Genomic DNA, 15238 nt, shown 5'->3' with positions numbered 1-15238 from the left:
TCAGTGTTTGTGGAATTGAATTATTCTTTCACATCCTTGTTTCCACTGTCATTGTTACATGTGTTAAGAACTTTGTAATAACCAGGAGATTTTATTACTAAGAACACCTTTTAACCACTGAAGGGAAGTGTTTTTATTTTTGTGGGTTTTGTTTTGTTTTGTTTTTAGCATTATAGTCAATCCACATTTTCAGTATTGTTTCCCTCTCCATAATCACTTTGCATTAAATTGGTTTCTTCAAGCACTTAATTCATCAAAAAGTTCATCTCGTAGGAATTTACAGGGGAATATATCCACTACATGCTATAGCCAAAAAAAAAACCCAAAAGATTGAATGCTGAGTTGATAATCCCTACCCGCCCCCACTCACTCACTCCCCCGCCTGACCTAGTACTTGATTCAGGATAGTCTGAGAATCACTCTGCTGATTCTGACAGTAATGTGTAATGTGTCCCATCCCGCAAATGTATTTAGACGGGCAAAGGTTTTACTCTGTTGCGCTTTGGGAACTGTTTACTCATACTTAACAGTACATATCAGACAGATTTGCAAAAGTAAGGTGTTTCAATTCTGTTTAAGAAAAGTTATGGTCCTTTCATTTGTAGAGTGAGTCTGGACAAGTTTACACAGAGGCTCAAGAACTAAGTCCTATCTTAAGTAGCATCATTGGGACAAAGCAAGTACACACACACACACACACACACACACACACACACACACCTTAAGATACTTCCAATACAGTATAAATAAATGCACATATATATGAGATAAATATAAAATAAGATAAGGATCACTAAATCAAATTATGCGTTAAGTCATTACTTTTCACCTGTAAAACGGCTAAGGCAGGGGAAGGGAGATGCTACTTTCTGAAAACCTGATGTTTATTAACCTTTTTGTTCTTTGCTTATGGATCAAGACAGGAAGGGATGCCACACAAATTCAGCCAGTCTGGCTGATTTGCAAGCCAATGAATGCATCGTGCTCTGTCCCATCTCAGGCCTTTGAAGCTGTTGTTGCTCAGTGGGGAATACCTTCTGTGCCACCTGTGCAGCTAACTGCTACCCCACCTTCAGATTCAGGCTTAGATGTGAAAGTCTACCCTCCTCACCCCATCACCAGCCCCACCTCAAAGATGGCACTCCTACATGGTTTCAATGCCTTGTGTTCAAGCTCAGCTAGGAAATCCTTATAAACTGGATTAAAATTCCTAGATTCCTCTTCTCTTTACTCTCATCCATTGATTTCAAGACCCATGTCTTGTGCACCAACACACTTAGAGCCTAATGTAAAATAAGCACAAAAGATTACTGAATATATATTAAATATATAAAAAGTATATCTGTATAATTATCAAGGCTGTTAAGAACCCAAGCTGTAGAGTTAAATATTTAGGATTCTGATGTGGTACACACCTCACTGCTTATGATCTTGGGCAAGTTATTTAGCATTCCTGTACCTCAGTTTCCCCATCAGTTAAATGGATAGAATGCTAATATCTACTTCATGAGATTTCTGTGATGCTCAATGAGTTAATGCAGGTAAAGTGCTTGCAGCAGTGACACACAGATTCAAAACTGTTGTTATTCCTATTACTATTATCGTCTCACGTCTGATTCTCTCACCTTTCTTTCACCCCCACCTCCAATCTCTCTTTTTTTCTCTGTCTTTCTCTCTCTCTCTCTCTCTCTCTCTCTCTCACACACACACACACACACACACACACAAAAGCAGGCTTGAAGGTCAGGATCCTTTGGTGGTCTCCTTAAACCACATTTTTGGCAAGCTTTCTTTGAGCTCTTGGAAAGGCAGTGTTCTTTGGGAAAAGAACACTGAGCTAGAAATGGTCCGAATCCCAGATTGGCTTCTAAGGAATCTACTTCAAAAGAGAGCATTCCTTTGAATGTGCTGGTTACTCTGTACGTACTTATTTTGTAAACAAAATAGCTTGTTAGACACATTGAGGTTTAATTCCACATTACATTCCCTGTACTGCATTCGGTACCATTGGAAACTTGGAATCTATCTGTTTTACATAGGGAAAAGCATGCTAAAATAGGGGTCAGGGAATTAGGTTCTATAAGCATGTCTTGGAGAGGACACAATTAATCTGAGCCTCAGTAATGCATAAAATAAGGAGGCTGTATTTGATGAACTAACATCTGAAAATTCAATGATTCTATTTTGAGATAGGAAGAAGACATTTATAGGTATCACTCATGTCAAAGAGACAAAATGTACAAAATAAATATTCTTGCGAAGATGGGCCATGGGGTAAAGGAGTCAGCAAAAACAGATGAGGAAATCATGGAAGACTCCCTAGATTTTGTTGTACGAGATCTTGAAAGCATGATGAACATGAGTTGGTGGACAGAAATAGAGAGCTCATTGACTTATTTCCCCGTTGCTCTAATATAGAAAAATGCATTTGAAAATAATGTATGTAATACTCTGATTTAAAGGAGCATTTAAACTCGAAAGGTTTGGCCTGAGTTTTAAAGGAGCAAATGGGCATATCCTGGAGGAGAGGGCTGGGAAAGGACTTCCAAGGGGACAGCAGAGAATAGTATCTGTCAGTGGTTATGTAACCAAACCAGAAACTGTGAGGACAAAGAGATAAGCCAATTAACCGGGATGAACTAGAATATTTCCAGTCTTCACTAGAAATGGCAGAGATGATATTGGATAGATGAGGAGAAAACCTTGCCAGATCACTTCAATGATAGTGTGAGAATTTTTTGAAAATCTAAATTAGGTCCCTTGTGGGTTCTTGAACAAGAGTAAGAACAGTATGTAGCTAGCTCTGTATCAGGACTTTTAGATTCTTAATTGAATTTTTATTTAAAAATGAAACTGTTTATTGTAATTTAAGTGTGTGGGAATAAGAAATGCAGATTTTATTTCTATGGGCTCTTATATTTGTTTTTTTATGAGTGAGGAATTGCTTTATTGTATTTTTTTAATTTTTATTGAAATATGGTTGATTTGCAGTGTGTTAGTTTCAGGTATACAGCAAAATGGTTCAATTTATATATATATATATATATATATACACACACACACACATACATATATATGTAACTGAATATATATATATATCTCTTCATATATATATGTATATATAGATATATCTTTTTCAGATTCTTTTCCATTATAGGTTATTACAAGATATTGAGTATAGTTCCCTGTGCTTTATAGTAGGTCCTTGTTGGTTATCTATTTTGTATATAGTAGTGTGTATATTTTAATCCCAAACTCCTAATTTATCCCTCCCCTCCCCTCCCCTTTGGTAATCATAAATTTCCTTTCTGTCTGTGAGTCTACTTCTGTTTTGTAAATAAGTTCATTTGTATCATTTTTTTAGATTCCACATATAAGCAGTTTCATATGATGTTTGTCTTTGTCTGACTTCACTTAGTATGATAATCTCTAGGTCTATCCACGTTGCTGCAAACGGCATTATTTCATCCTTTTTTATGGCTGAATAATATCACATATATGTGTGTATATATATATATATATATATATATATATATATATGTGTGTGTGTGTGTGTTTATATATATCTTCTTTATCAATTCATCCGTTGATGACACTTAGGTTGCTTCCATGTCTTGGCTGATGTAAATAGTGCTGCTATGAACACTGGGGTGCATGTATCTTTTCGAATTAGAGTTTTCTCCAGATATATGCCCAGGAGTGGGATCATACGGTATTGGAATAAGCATCATCTGTAGTTTATTTGAGATACAGTTGTTCCTTTTTCCTTCTTAGATGCCAATTGGTTAGTCATGTTGCCTTAAAAAAGTCATGTTTTTAAATGTTTGCTGAAGTCTTATTTTTTGTTGACTTTTAGATTTCATGTATTATATGACAACAACCATTATTTTTAAAAAAATCAAACCCTGTTGATATGAAATGAAGTTTTTTGTTGTTTTTGTGATGTTACCCGTTACACAAGGGAGCATAAATATTATAGAACATGGATATTAAGTAGGAAGGATATATTGAAATGAATCACGCTAACCAAGTCCTGGGTATTCTGCATGTGCTTGTGGAATCAGAAGTTTGATGAGGTTCACATGGACAAGCCAAGAATTAATGAAAACATAATTTAAATGCCACAGAGTTGACAAGATGGGAAAGGTAACCCTCCCGTTGGTTAATGCAGCTTTACCTATCACAGAGGATTGAGTGTATGTTAGGCAATTACACACTTGAGTTCCTTAGAAAATCAAATCTTTACAGATATAAAGATGCTTCTGTTAGCAAATAAGAATTAACAAAAATGCTAACAGAAACTAATCAAAGTAATATCCTATTAGTGGACATCACAGAAAAATGAAAACAGCTTAACCAATACATTTATAAAGAAATTCCAAGGAAGGAAATAAATTACAGATCACACCAAGAAACAAAACCAATAAAAAGAAAGGCCCAACTTTATAAGAACACAGATTTAAGCTCTGAAGTATTAAAAAAATACATAAATTAGTAGCTTTTGACAATGCATTTCAGGGATCCTGTGCAATATATTTTAATATATACTTGCTACTGTGTTGTTTCCTCTACCTGAGGGCAAAGATCAGTCTTCTGTTTGTTTTTCAATACATTCAGAGTTGTCCACATTGGGAGTTTTGGTCAGTAATAAATATTCTTATCTAAATATAGGACTTTTTCCTAGGAAGATAAGAAAATGATGTCTGGTGTCACCAGGGTATTTTAACTGTGCATTAACTGAATTGTTATTAAGATCAAAAAGCATAGTCATAATTACAGTTACTGAAGTTCATGAAGTAATACATATAAAAGTTAAAGAATCAAAATAGCTTCCCTATCTGTAACTTCCTTGAATAATCTCTTACTGAGTTTCTTCATTTATTCCTGTGCCGCTTCCCAGAATATAGTTCTTGCTCATATTCAGAGAAAATGTCTCTTTCTAAATGCTTTTTTACGAAGAAAACATATTATGTGGTGATATGGCAGTGGGAAGTGACATACTGACTCAGGGTTTCCGGATGGATGAAATTAATTTAGAAAAGAAATATACACAGAAGCAGAAAAGTTATGGGTATGAGACACAGTCGTCCACAGGTGCTATTATGCGGAAGGTATTGCTCTGGGCAGTTTCCTATGAACTCCTTCGAGGGAGGAGTTCATTGTTTGGGTTGCCTGTTGGCAAGAGCCTGCCACACTGCCCTCTGCTCCTTGTCTTACTGAGAGCACAGTGACCTAAGTGTGTCATATCAAGCCCTCGTTCATGGAGCATTCTGTAGGGAAACCGTGTTTGTAATCCCAACAGCACAAGACAGCAAAACTTTACTTCCTAGTACATGGTTTCTCTGGAGCCCGAAAGACAGGGTTGTTATTTCAAGGACATGTTTGCTTATTTAGGTGGAAGTAGCTTCCACTAAGATGCTATCACCTCTGAACAAGGACACACTTATTCCAACATCAAATCTGCCCATCACAAACTGAGTCTAAAGATAGCTTTCACTGATGGGCATCTGTAACCTTTGGCCTTTTTCACATCGTGCAGGCTGAAAGCTCCAGCAACTATACCTCCTAACATTAAGAGGTTAAGAGTTCCAATTAACAAGTCTTGTGTCCATTTAAAAGCCTATCATTTTGATACATTCATTTTCCTTCCTGTAATTTCTCTAAAGAGAAAAGTAAAAGGAAATGATTTGACTCACAAACATTTTTTTCATCCCTATGAATCATTTATTTTGTAACGGGAAGTTTATATCTCTTAATCTCCCACACCTATCCAGAAACACTTATGGATTATGGGGACATAATGTTATTTTATAATAGCTTCATTCTTACCAAGTGCAGAAGTAGGAATTTTAGACCCTGTCCATGCTAAGTCTCTTTTTTGCGACTTTGTATTTCTAGATGACTAAGAATGGCACCGTGGAATCTGAAGAAGCTAGCACTCTTACAGTGGATGACATTTCTGATGATGATATTGATTTAGACAACACCGAGGTAGACGAGTACTTCTTTCTCCAACCCCTGCCAACAAAAAAACGGAGAGCACTGCTGCGGGCCTCTGGGGTGAAAAAGATTGATGTGGAGGAAAAGCATGAGCTACGAGCCATCCGCCTATCTCGAGAAGACTGTGGCTGTGACTGCCGGGTGTTCTGTGATCCAGAAACGTGTACCTGCAGCCTGGCAGGCATTAAGTGTCAGGTAAGGATTGGGATTTCAGGGAATCCGAAGACATGACATTATACACCAACCCCTAAAGAGGCAGTTGTGTTCCATGTCATGAAGTTTCCCACACGTGGAAGAAAATTCTGGGGTAAGGCAAGACACATGATTCAAGAAGAGAGAAATACTAATTCAATGACATTTAAGGGTATATGTAATATTCATATATATATATGGTATAGTGTGAAAGGCAATCCAAGCTGCAGTTGTCAGTTGAAATTGTTTGCTCTTGGATTCATTTATTATGCGAGCTTATTTTGGCTTCTTACAAGCATTCAGGGAGATCATGACATCCCTAACATTTAAAGTTTGTATTCTCTGATCCATCCATGGGGTATAAAATGATGATTGGTTAGAGGTAGTGTAGATTAGTGGAAAAATTACTAGACTGGGACTTAAGAAAACTGAGTTCTCCTCCTGGCTCTGCTTTTTGCCACGATGTGAAATTGGCAAGTCAGGTAAACTTACTGGGTTCAGTTTTCCCACCTCTAAAATGAATGGGCTGGACTAGATCAGGGGTTGGGAAACGATAACTCACAGGTCAAATCTAGCCTGCCACCCTGTTTTTGTAAGTAAAGTTTTATTGAAGCACAGCCATGTTTTTTGTGTGTGTGTTTACAGGTTGCCTATAACTGCTTTCATAGTTCTACAGCAGAGTTGAGTAGTTGTCGCAGAGACTGTATGGCCCACAAAGCCTAAAATAATTATTCTCTGGCCTTTTTACAAAAAAAGAGTTTACCAACCCCTGAACTAGATGCTTCTCAGGTCCCTATCCATCTATATCATTGGTACGCCATGATTAGTTAGGGGTTGTTATTTTATGCAGAAACTCAACTTTTTCAATAAGAGCCTCTCAGGCACACAAAAGGAGAGGACAGTTCTTATCAGTTGAACAGTTGCTTGAGGTGGATTCACAGAAAAGGGAATCACAGGTAAGAAAGGAGCTATAGATTCTGGCTCGACATCCGCTACTACTTTTTGTGGGGGCCAGGATGACTGTACTAGAATCCACTTCCTCCTCTCTTGCCTGGGAAATACCCCATGCTTGGATAAGGTGGAAAGAAGGGCAAGTTCTTTCTAGTTGCCTGTGCTCTGGTCTGCATAAAGGTGGAGTCTAAGCCAGCAAATATCTTAGGAGTTCCTTAGATTGCCCAGAATTCCACTCATCACCTGAGTGAAGAGCTCCGTCCAACAACACTTGCTGAACCTAATCGCTCTATCTACAGAGTTCAGACACTCAAATAATCACGGGATATTGATTAAATGAACATCTCCTTCTCTCCAGAAGCTTGTAGCCTAAGGGAGGGGTAGGGAAGGCTGGGGAGCCAGCAACTAAACAGAAATCCACCAGTCACCATCATGAATGTGCGTACGCGTCTCAGCCTGCAGGGCATACATGCAACACCTACCAAGGAGCCAAAAGAATGAGAAGGTACACCAATGAGAGTGAATTATCACGCTGCTTGATACTAAGGTGGTGTCAATCTGGACACCTCAGGCAGAGAAGTTCATTTTATAAGAAGCAAAGAAAAACTCCGGGCTAGAATGAGGAATGTCATGTAATTTAGACTAAAAATAGCAGGTGGGGATGAGGGCAGTAAGTTTGTTTGAAACTGAGCCTGTGAGCTGGCATGCAGCAGAAAAAAAGGGAGCTTGGGGAAAGGACAGAAGCATTGAAAAAATGGGAGCAAAATTAATGGGATGAAGAGAAGAGGGAAAGGGAGAACGGCGACAGAAGTAAAGAAAGCACAGGGGGGATAAATGAACTAAAACTACACACCATAACTCATTTTTATTTTGAGTATGGGTTTAAAATTAGGTTAACTCTTATGTTCTAAGCCTTCACTTCCCTTTTTGTTTCTGTTTGCAGTTTGATTGTCGTTTGTTCTGGCGTAAGTGGGTTTAAGTCGTCCCAGATTCAAAGGCTTTGCCCTGAGGTACTGGATTTTTATTTGATTTGTAAGAGTTCCAGGGGGCTAATCTGTCTTCTTCCCTCCAAGGTGGATCGAATGTCTTTCCCATGTGGCTGCACTAAAGAAGGATGTAGTAACACAGCAGGTAGAATTGAATTTAATCCTATCCGTGTCCGGACTCACTTTTTGCACACAATAATGAAACTTGAACTGGAGAAAAACCGAGAGCAGCAAATCCCCACGCTGAACGGCTGCCACGGGGAGATAAGTGCCCACAGTAGCTCCATGGGCCCTGTGGCTCACTCGGTCGAATATTCCCTCGCAGACAATTTTGAGATTGAAACGGAACCCCAGGCTGCAGTGCTGCACCTGCAGTCGGCGGAGGAATTAGATTGCCCAGGAGAGGAGGAGGAGGAGGACGAGGAGGAGGACGGCAGCAGCTTCTGCAGCGGAGTCACGGACTCCAGCACACAAAGCTTGGCCCCCAGCGAGTCAGATGAGGAGGAGGAGGAGGAGGAAGAGGAGGAGGACGAGGAGGAAGAGGAGGAGGACGACGAGAAAGCGGACAGTTTCGTGGAAGGTTTGGGTCCCCATGCCGAAGGGGGGGTCCCTCTGCCTTCCGTCCTTTGTTATTCCGACGGCACCGCCGTTCACGAAAGCCACGCGAAAAACGCTCCCTTTTATGCCAACTCTTCAACCCTCTATTACCAAATAGACAGCCACATTCCAGGAACTCCCAGCCAGATCTCCGAGAACTATTCGGAAAGAGAGACTGTCAAAAGCGGTACCCTCTCGCTGGTGCCTTACACCATGACCCCGGAGCAATTCGTAGACTATGCCCGACAAGCGGAAGAGGCGTACGGCGCCTCCCACTACCCAGCTGCCAACCCCTCTGTCATCGTGTGCTGCTCCTCTTCGGAAAATGACAGCGGTGTGCCCTGCAATAGCTTATATCCCGAACACAGGTCCAATCATCCTCAAGTGGAATTTCACTCATACTTGAAAGGCCCCTCCCAGGAAGGGTTTGGCTCTACACTGAATGGGGACAGTCACATTTCAGAGCATCCTGCTGAAGATTCTTTGAGCCTTGCAGAAAAGAGCAGATTGCACGAAGAGTGCATCAAATCGCCCGTGGTGGAGACTGTCCCTGTTTAGTAGCTTAAGTTATTCTTGGACCAACTCTTCTCCTATTTAAAGCACTGTATTTAATTGAATTTGCTGGGCTCATCGTGGTTTCAGCTGAGGACCAAGGAAACTTGGACCGTGGTGAATCTTCCAGACTGTATTTTGTTTTCTCCCTTCTAGCTACGTGACTGTGCCGTGGCACAAATGCAGTCTCCATGAGGATTTTAAACGATTTCAGACTGTTTTGATAGAAAATGCTAATTTTAAAAAAGCATATCTCACAGTTGCCTACCTGTTAAACTGTGTGAAACCTGCCAAGCTGTGTAGATCAGAGCTCCAAGTTTTGGATTATCGGGCCTGTGCAAGATTGTTAACTAAGACTGGGAAATAATAAGATTTAGAGTCCTAATTTTCGATATATCTGAAGATGATGGTGACTTTTTAATGTAAAAGTAATTATTGTAAGAAAAAGATTTAATCGTTCCATGCGTATTTTATTTATGGTAGTTAGAAGTCATGTTTTGATGAAAACGAACAGCAGCATGTTCTTTTAAACTGAAGACACACAGTTAGTATCACCGAGCATGCCCACATGGATTGCCTCTGGAATCCATTCACATTTTTATGATCGTGTCTGATCAAATTTGCAAATACTTTCTTAAGGGTGAGATAGGCCTATTTTTGCTATTTTGGACAAATAAATGAGTCTATATGTGCAGGTCCTTACACAGTTTTCTCTAAAGTTAACAGTTAGGACAATCCTCTGGTGAGGGTCTAGTTCATTGCCCTCCCTCAGTTGACTCCAGAGATGGAGGTAGAAGGAATTGCCTTTCTTTTTTAAACAGCATCATCTTGGTTCTTAGCTTGGACAGCACCTTCAAACTCTACTCCCCTGCATCAAAATGCACTTTAGTGCCCCTTCATGGTACCTTGTGAGGGGTGGGGACTAAGAACTCTTTGAGATGAAAAATTAAAAAAAACATTTTTTAATCTGTAACTATTATAAGGTTCATATAATTAAATAGAGGAATCACCCAATGATACTTTATGAAGGAAAAATGACCTGTTTTCCTTCACCACTCTCAAGACGTAACTCGGTAAAAGCAGAGGAGGCTGAGAAAACACGGAAGAGACAGAACCTCAGCAACCAGCCTTTTTCTACAGAGTGATCAATCCATCTCTACACAATGAGCGTATAATGAAATTTCCATTTAGCGACTAGCTGATTGAAGGGGGGGGCCTCTACCCAAATACTCAACTAGGCCTTACTTTTCTGAAGCGTTTTGATTTCTCTTGCCTGGGACAATTAGCAGAACAGTCCAGAATGCATTGAATACTTTCTAATTACCTCATGTTCTCTTATTAAAGGGGACAGATAGAAATAAAACATGCACTCCCCACCTTTAGATTATCTGCGCTTGGTTCGTAGGAGGACTTCTAAGATCCCGTTTTCCTGGAAATTAATTTAGGTAACTAAATAGTGTGTTCTACTTTTTTTTTTTTTTCCAATGCAATATGACTATGCTAAATCTGTTTCCTATTTTTGACCTTCTATTATATCATTTCACATTTTATGCCTCTTTGAAATGTGGACATGCCTTGCTATTCAGTGACTGCATCGCTACTTATTTTTTATGTCTTTTAGACTTGGATGTTTGGAAATATGGATATAAATATATTGTAGATCTGAAGTCCTTAAAAAATACTATTTTATTTCATTGGACTTAAAAAATATTTGATCTAGAGAAAGTCCTCCAATGGAAAAGTTTCTACTAAGACTTGATTTGGGGAAAACATGTTTATTTGGCAGCTCTTCCACTGTGCAGTTGGTTCCTGCCCCTACTCTACCCCACCACTGGGCCAAACTAGAACCATTAGTATTAACAGTACAGCAGCTTTGGGTTGGTCCTTATGGAGGTAGCAGTAATGAGGGCAGGGATGTTCCTTTTGAATGACAAGCACTTTGGGCTAATCAGATTGGGGTTTTGCTCAAATCTTGATAGTATATCCCATGTTGTCTACAAAGTTACACTTTTTAGTGCTTGATCTCCAAATTTTCCCCCCTACTATATAATCGAAAGAGCACAGGCCCAAAGAGAAAATGACAAGAGGCTATTGTTCCTTCATTTGAGCACGTGAAAGAATCATGTGTGCCATATTGGCTGGGCCATTAACAAGCCTTTGAAGCAGCTACATGTGAAGTATTCAGCTTATTCTTGGAACACAGTGTGGCAGAGTGGGGCAGAGGTGACTCTGGCTGGGCAGAGTGGAAGGGTAGAATGCCAGTCCAGATTCTGAAACAATAGATATTTAATTTAGTTCAGCTTTATTTTCACAAGAAGGTTGACACCTACTTGTTTATGTTTGGTTGGGTCTCTGTTTTGTAGCTTCATTTCCAAAAAAGACGTTTAACCTAGAAACAGGCAAACAAACAAACAAAAACAGAGCTTTTGCCCCTATCTGTCCAACTGGGGTGGAAAGTCACTGCTACACAGAAGGATTAACCTTCCAGCCACAACAGATTCTATTCCAAATGTTCATATACATAACCTAACCCCTAAACAGCTCCCACAAACTACACACACAGATTACCTATTCAATCACCCCGGGACGTCGCACATGCATGCACACACACACACACACACACACACGTACACACACACACACACACACATAGTAGGTGTATACCACACATCGGAGAATGACAGATTTTAGGCAATGGCCAGTAATGAGTACTGAATTTTTCCCACCCTAGCATCTGGTTGGGTTTTATGATCTAAAAATGTGGTTTAAAAATAAAGATAATTTTTAAAGCTATAGTTTAAAAATATTGGTTCAAAGTTGCAAATAATACTAATGAGAGAATCATTTCATTGTTACTTCCTTTCCCAGAAAAGCTGAGAGAGCAGTATGTGCCAGTGGACTTTTCTTTTTCCATTAATAGACCTTCTATTCAACAAAAAATGCCCACGTGCCAGGAAAGCGCTACAGTTTTTCTAAGCTTTTTTAAATGGGGATCAAGCTGGATGCAGCCAGTGGATTCTTCAGATCTTTATACCAAGACACAGTAACCTGACCTGCAGCTGTTGTATTGCCCCCGTAGTATAGCTAACCAAATTATAGTCCTTTTTGACACACAGCTTTTTAGTCATTCACTGTCAATGGCAAAGCTTCGTGCTTTGGTCCCTGTTGTTTTAGCACCAGCCCTCTACCTTTTATTAGGGCTTAATTCCCAGTTTATAATCCAGGCCAAATTGATTTGCAAGTCAAGTGGCTGGAGCAGCTTGCATTTCCTTTGTCATTCTAGGTTTCCTCTGGGAGAAAGAAGTCAATGAAAGAGATTTACTTAAGTTTTTCCCATTTCTTGATCATTGATTATAAAGACATTAGTAAAATCCATTTGTCTCATGTCTTTTGGTTAATTGAAGAATATGGTTACTTTCTGAAAGCCAGTCTTTTCTTTGTGATGAAACTATATTTTTCCCAGAGTGCCAATCACATATAAATGTGAAATTAATACTTACTAATTAAATTTTATTATTAAAATCTTCACAATCATATATGGCCCAGAAATACCTCCCCCAATAAAAGCTGAATTACAGAAACACTGGCTGCAAATTAATCAAGAAAAAAGAAGATTATAAGTGTTTGTGCTCTTTAAATTTTTATACTCCAACAGATGACTTCTAGGCAAAATTCTGGTTTAGTTATCATTAAACAGGAAAATATATGATTTATTTTCTATAAACTTATATATCACTGATTCTTTCTTTAAACTTCTGAGATTGTTGTACAAGTTAAAATCCTTTGGTCTTGATATTTAGAATGTATTAATTCTTTCTTTTAACAAATATTTATCGAACACCTACTATGTTAGAGGAACTGTCCCAGGTGGTTAAAAAAGAGGGGGGAAAACACCACAAATTCTAAGGGATTATGATAATGATGAAAAATGGAATGAAATAATCAAGCCCCATTCTAATCCTTTTAATCTGTGATTTTATAAAGTGACATTAGAAATAATGACATCAATTCTTGTCTAATTACATTCAAACTGCGACTAAAGAGATAACTTCTTTTGCCTAAATTAATGGAACTCACTGGATCCTCCTTCTTCCCTCTCTCCCCATCTGAAATTTATGAATTAAATCTGGACTCAGCTAGAAGAACTGTAATCCAATGAAAAAGAGATTGTCAGATAATTGCTCCTTCCCTGTTAGACCTATGTAAGTGATGCTAAATTTATACCAACAAACTCCTACCAGACAGTTTCAAAGGCAGGTTGACTCACACATAACCCAGGAAACATTTCAGGAAACCTTTGAAACAACAATGTAGAACACCATCACTCTTACTTCTATTTATAAACAGCCTATCGAAATAGCTAAGCCTGAGTTCCTGGTTCCAAAGGCATTGCCTTGCAGCTTGCAGAAAACAGATTGGTCATTCAGCGCCCTCACTTTTAGCCAGGGATACAAACCATTGAATTAGCAGGTAGAAAATTGACATCCTCAGAAGTTGAGACAGACTTTTTAAAAGGTTCCATGAGCCTTCCATTTCTCCAAATACAGACTTAATCTTTCTCTTTAAAATGGTATCTGCTTCTTGTCTCCAAGACAGTTTAGAGTATATTATTGTAGTCAGTGTATGAAATACCAACCTTAGATGGGAAGTACCTTCATGTTTTCTTAGGCAAGACTTAACTGTAATTCAAAACCGGAACAAATCTGTGTATTCTTACCACAACCAACACCAAAAGCTCAAAGCCTTGATCACTCTTAGTTCTAACACAAATTTGCAACTACTGATTACATTATTCTTTCTGAGATCTGCTAACTTGAGTGACTTAAATGCCTAAGCCAAATGCCACAGCTTTGCACAGACAGCGCAACTCATCAGATGTTTTCTGTAGCATTAAAGAATGTAATTGACAATTTAGCTGAATATCAGCAATTTGAAAACTCACTAGAATTATAGACGTGTCGGGGGGTTGAGGATGGAATATAAGCTTAATAAGTGGTGGTGTCTCCTAGGAACCATAAGGTTTCAACAAACTAGAATTTTATTATACTGGAAAGACTAGATTCATAAGTGGCAGCCCAAAACCTAGAAGGGTCAATTACAATGTGGACACTCACAGCCCAGTTGGTCTTCACATCTGTGACCTACTATCCCCATCAATTTCACCTTCCGATCTAAAGATCATTTGATGCTTTAAGAAAATAAAAACACAGAGCTCCAGCATGCTAAAGAAACTATTTTAAAGATTTAAACACATTTTATATTAAAAAGACTGATAGACTCTTGTCAAAAGTAATGAATATGGAAAAAAAAGAGCTCTTTAATATTTTACCTGCCAAATCTATATATTCAATATGACTGTTTAAAACAGTCACTTCTAAGTTTTATTTCAACTCCTCTCATAGAAAGGGGAGCATGAGGTTCCCCTCCCCCTTTCTAACCAATGCAAGTGTTTTGGTTTTTTTCTTTCTTATCAGAAATTCAAATTCAAAAGCTTGATATGAGCTGGGTTTTACCTGGTGAGCAGTCCTGGTGTTAGTCTGTGTGCTGTCTGGATAGTAAGTGTAATGATGCCTTGATTTCCGTATCCTGACAGTGGCGATTCAGACAGAATGATGGGAAGCAGGAAGGTCTATACAACCAGATTCAAAGCCTAAGCCAGTTCGTCTTTTATATGCAATTTTTGTAATCTAACGTATAGCCTGGGATTTTAGTAAATACAGGTACTTGTTACATTCATGGAAAATGAATCTCAAAGATTTAAGTCAGGTTGTTGACTACTTTCTTTCACTTGTGATAAATATACCACTATACAGGGTAATTGTTTTCACTTGATACTCTACACTTGCTTATAATTCAAGAAAAGCCAACTCTGGTGTGTCATTTTATTTCATCTCATAAAAGTTTCTGGCAGAAGTGAAGTTTCAAAAGAGTATGATAGAATGTATTTTGGACAATATTTG

The 15238-nt window shown here is 38.7% G+C and overlaps 1 protein-coding gene across 1 annotated transcript in view; it reads left to right on the top strand.

Annotated features, from left to right (window-relative positions):
* The window catches only part of CSRNP3 (cysteine and serine rich nuclear protein 3), a 70764-nt gene extending 61108 nt beyond the window's left edge, over window positions 1-9656 (top strand). Inside the window, exons 3-4 of the mRNA XM_068543958.1 lie at window positions 5899-6195; window positions 8217-9656. Coding sequence (XP_068400059.1) covers window positions 5899-6195; window positions 8217-9284 — 1365 coding nt within the window. The 3' untranslated portion in view covers window positions 9285-9656. The remainder of the gene's footprint in view (window positions 1-5898; window positions 6196-8216) is intronic.
* The last annotated feature ends 5582 nt before the right edge of the window (window positions 9657-15238 follow it).

This window comes from Eschrichtius robustus, chromosome 5 (assembly GCF_028021215.1).
Source record: "Eschrichtius robustus isolate mEscRob2 chromosome 5, mEscRob2.pri, whole genome shotgun sequence".
Classification (NCBI taxonomy): domain Eukaryota; kingdom Metazoa; phylum Chordata; class Mammalia; order Artiodactyla; family Eschrichtiidae; genus Eschrichtius; species Eschrichtius robustus.
The sequence above is the reverse complement of the archived record's forward strand: the minus strand, read 5'-3'. Positions and strand labels throughout refer to the sequence as shown.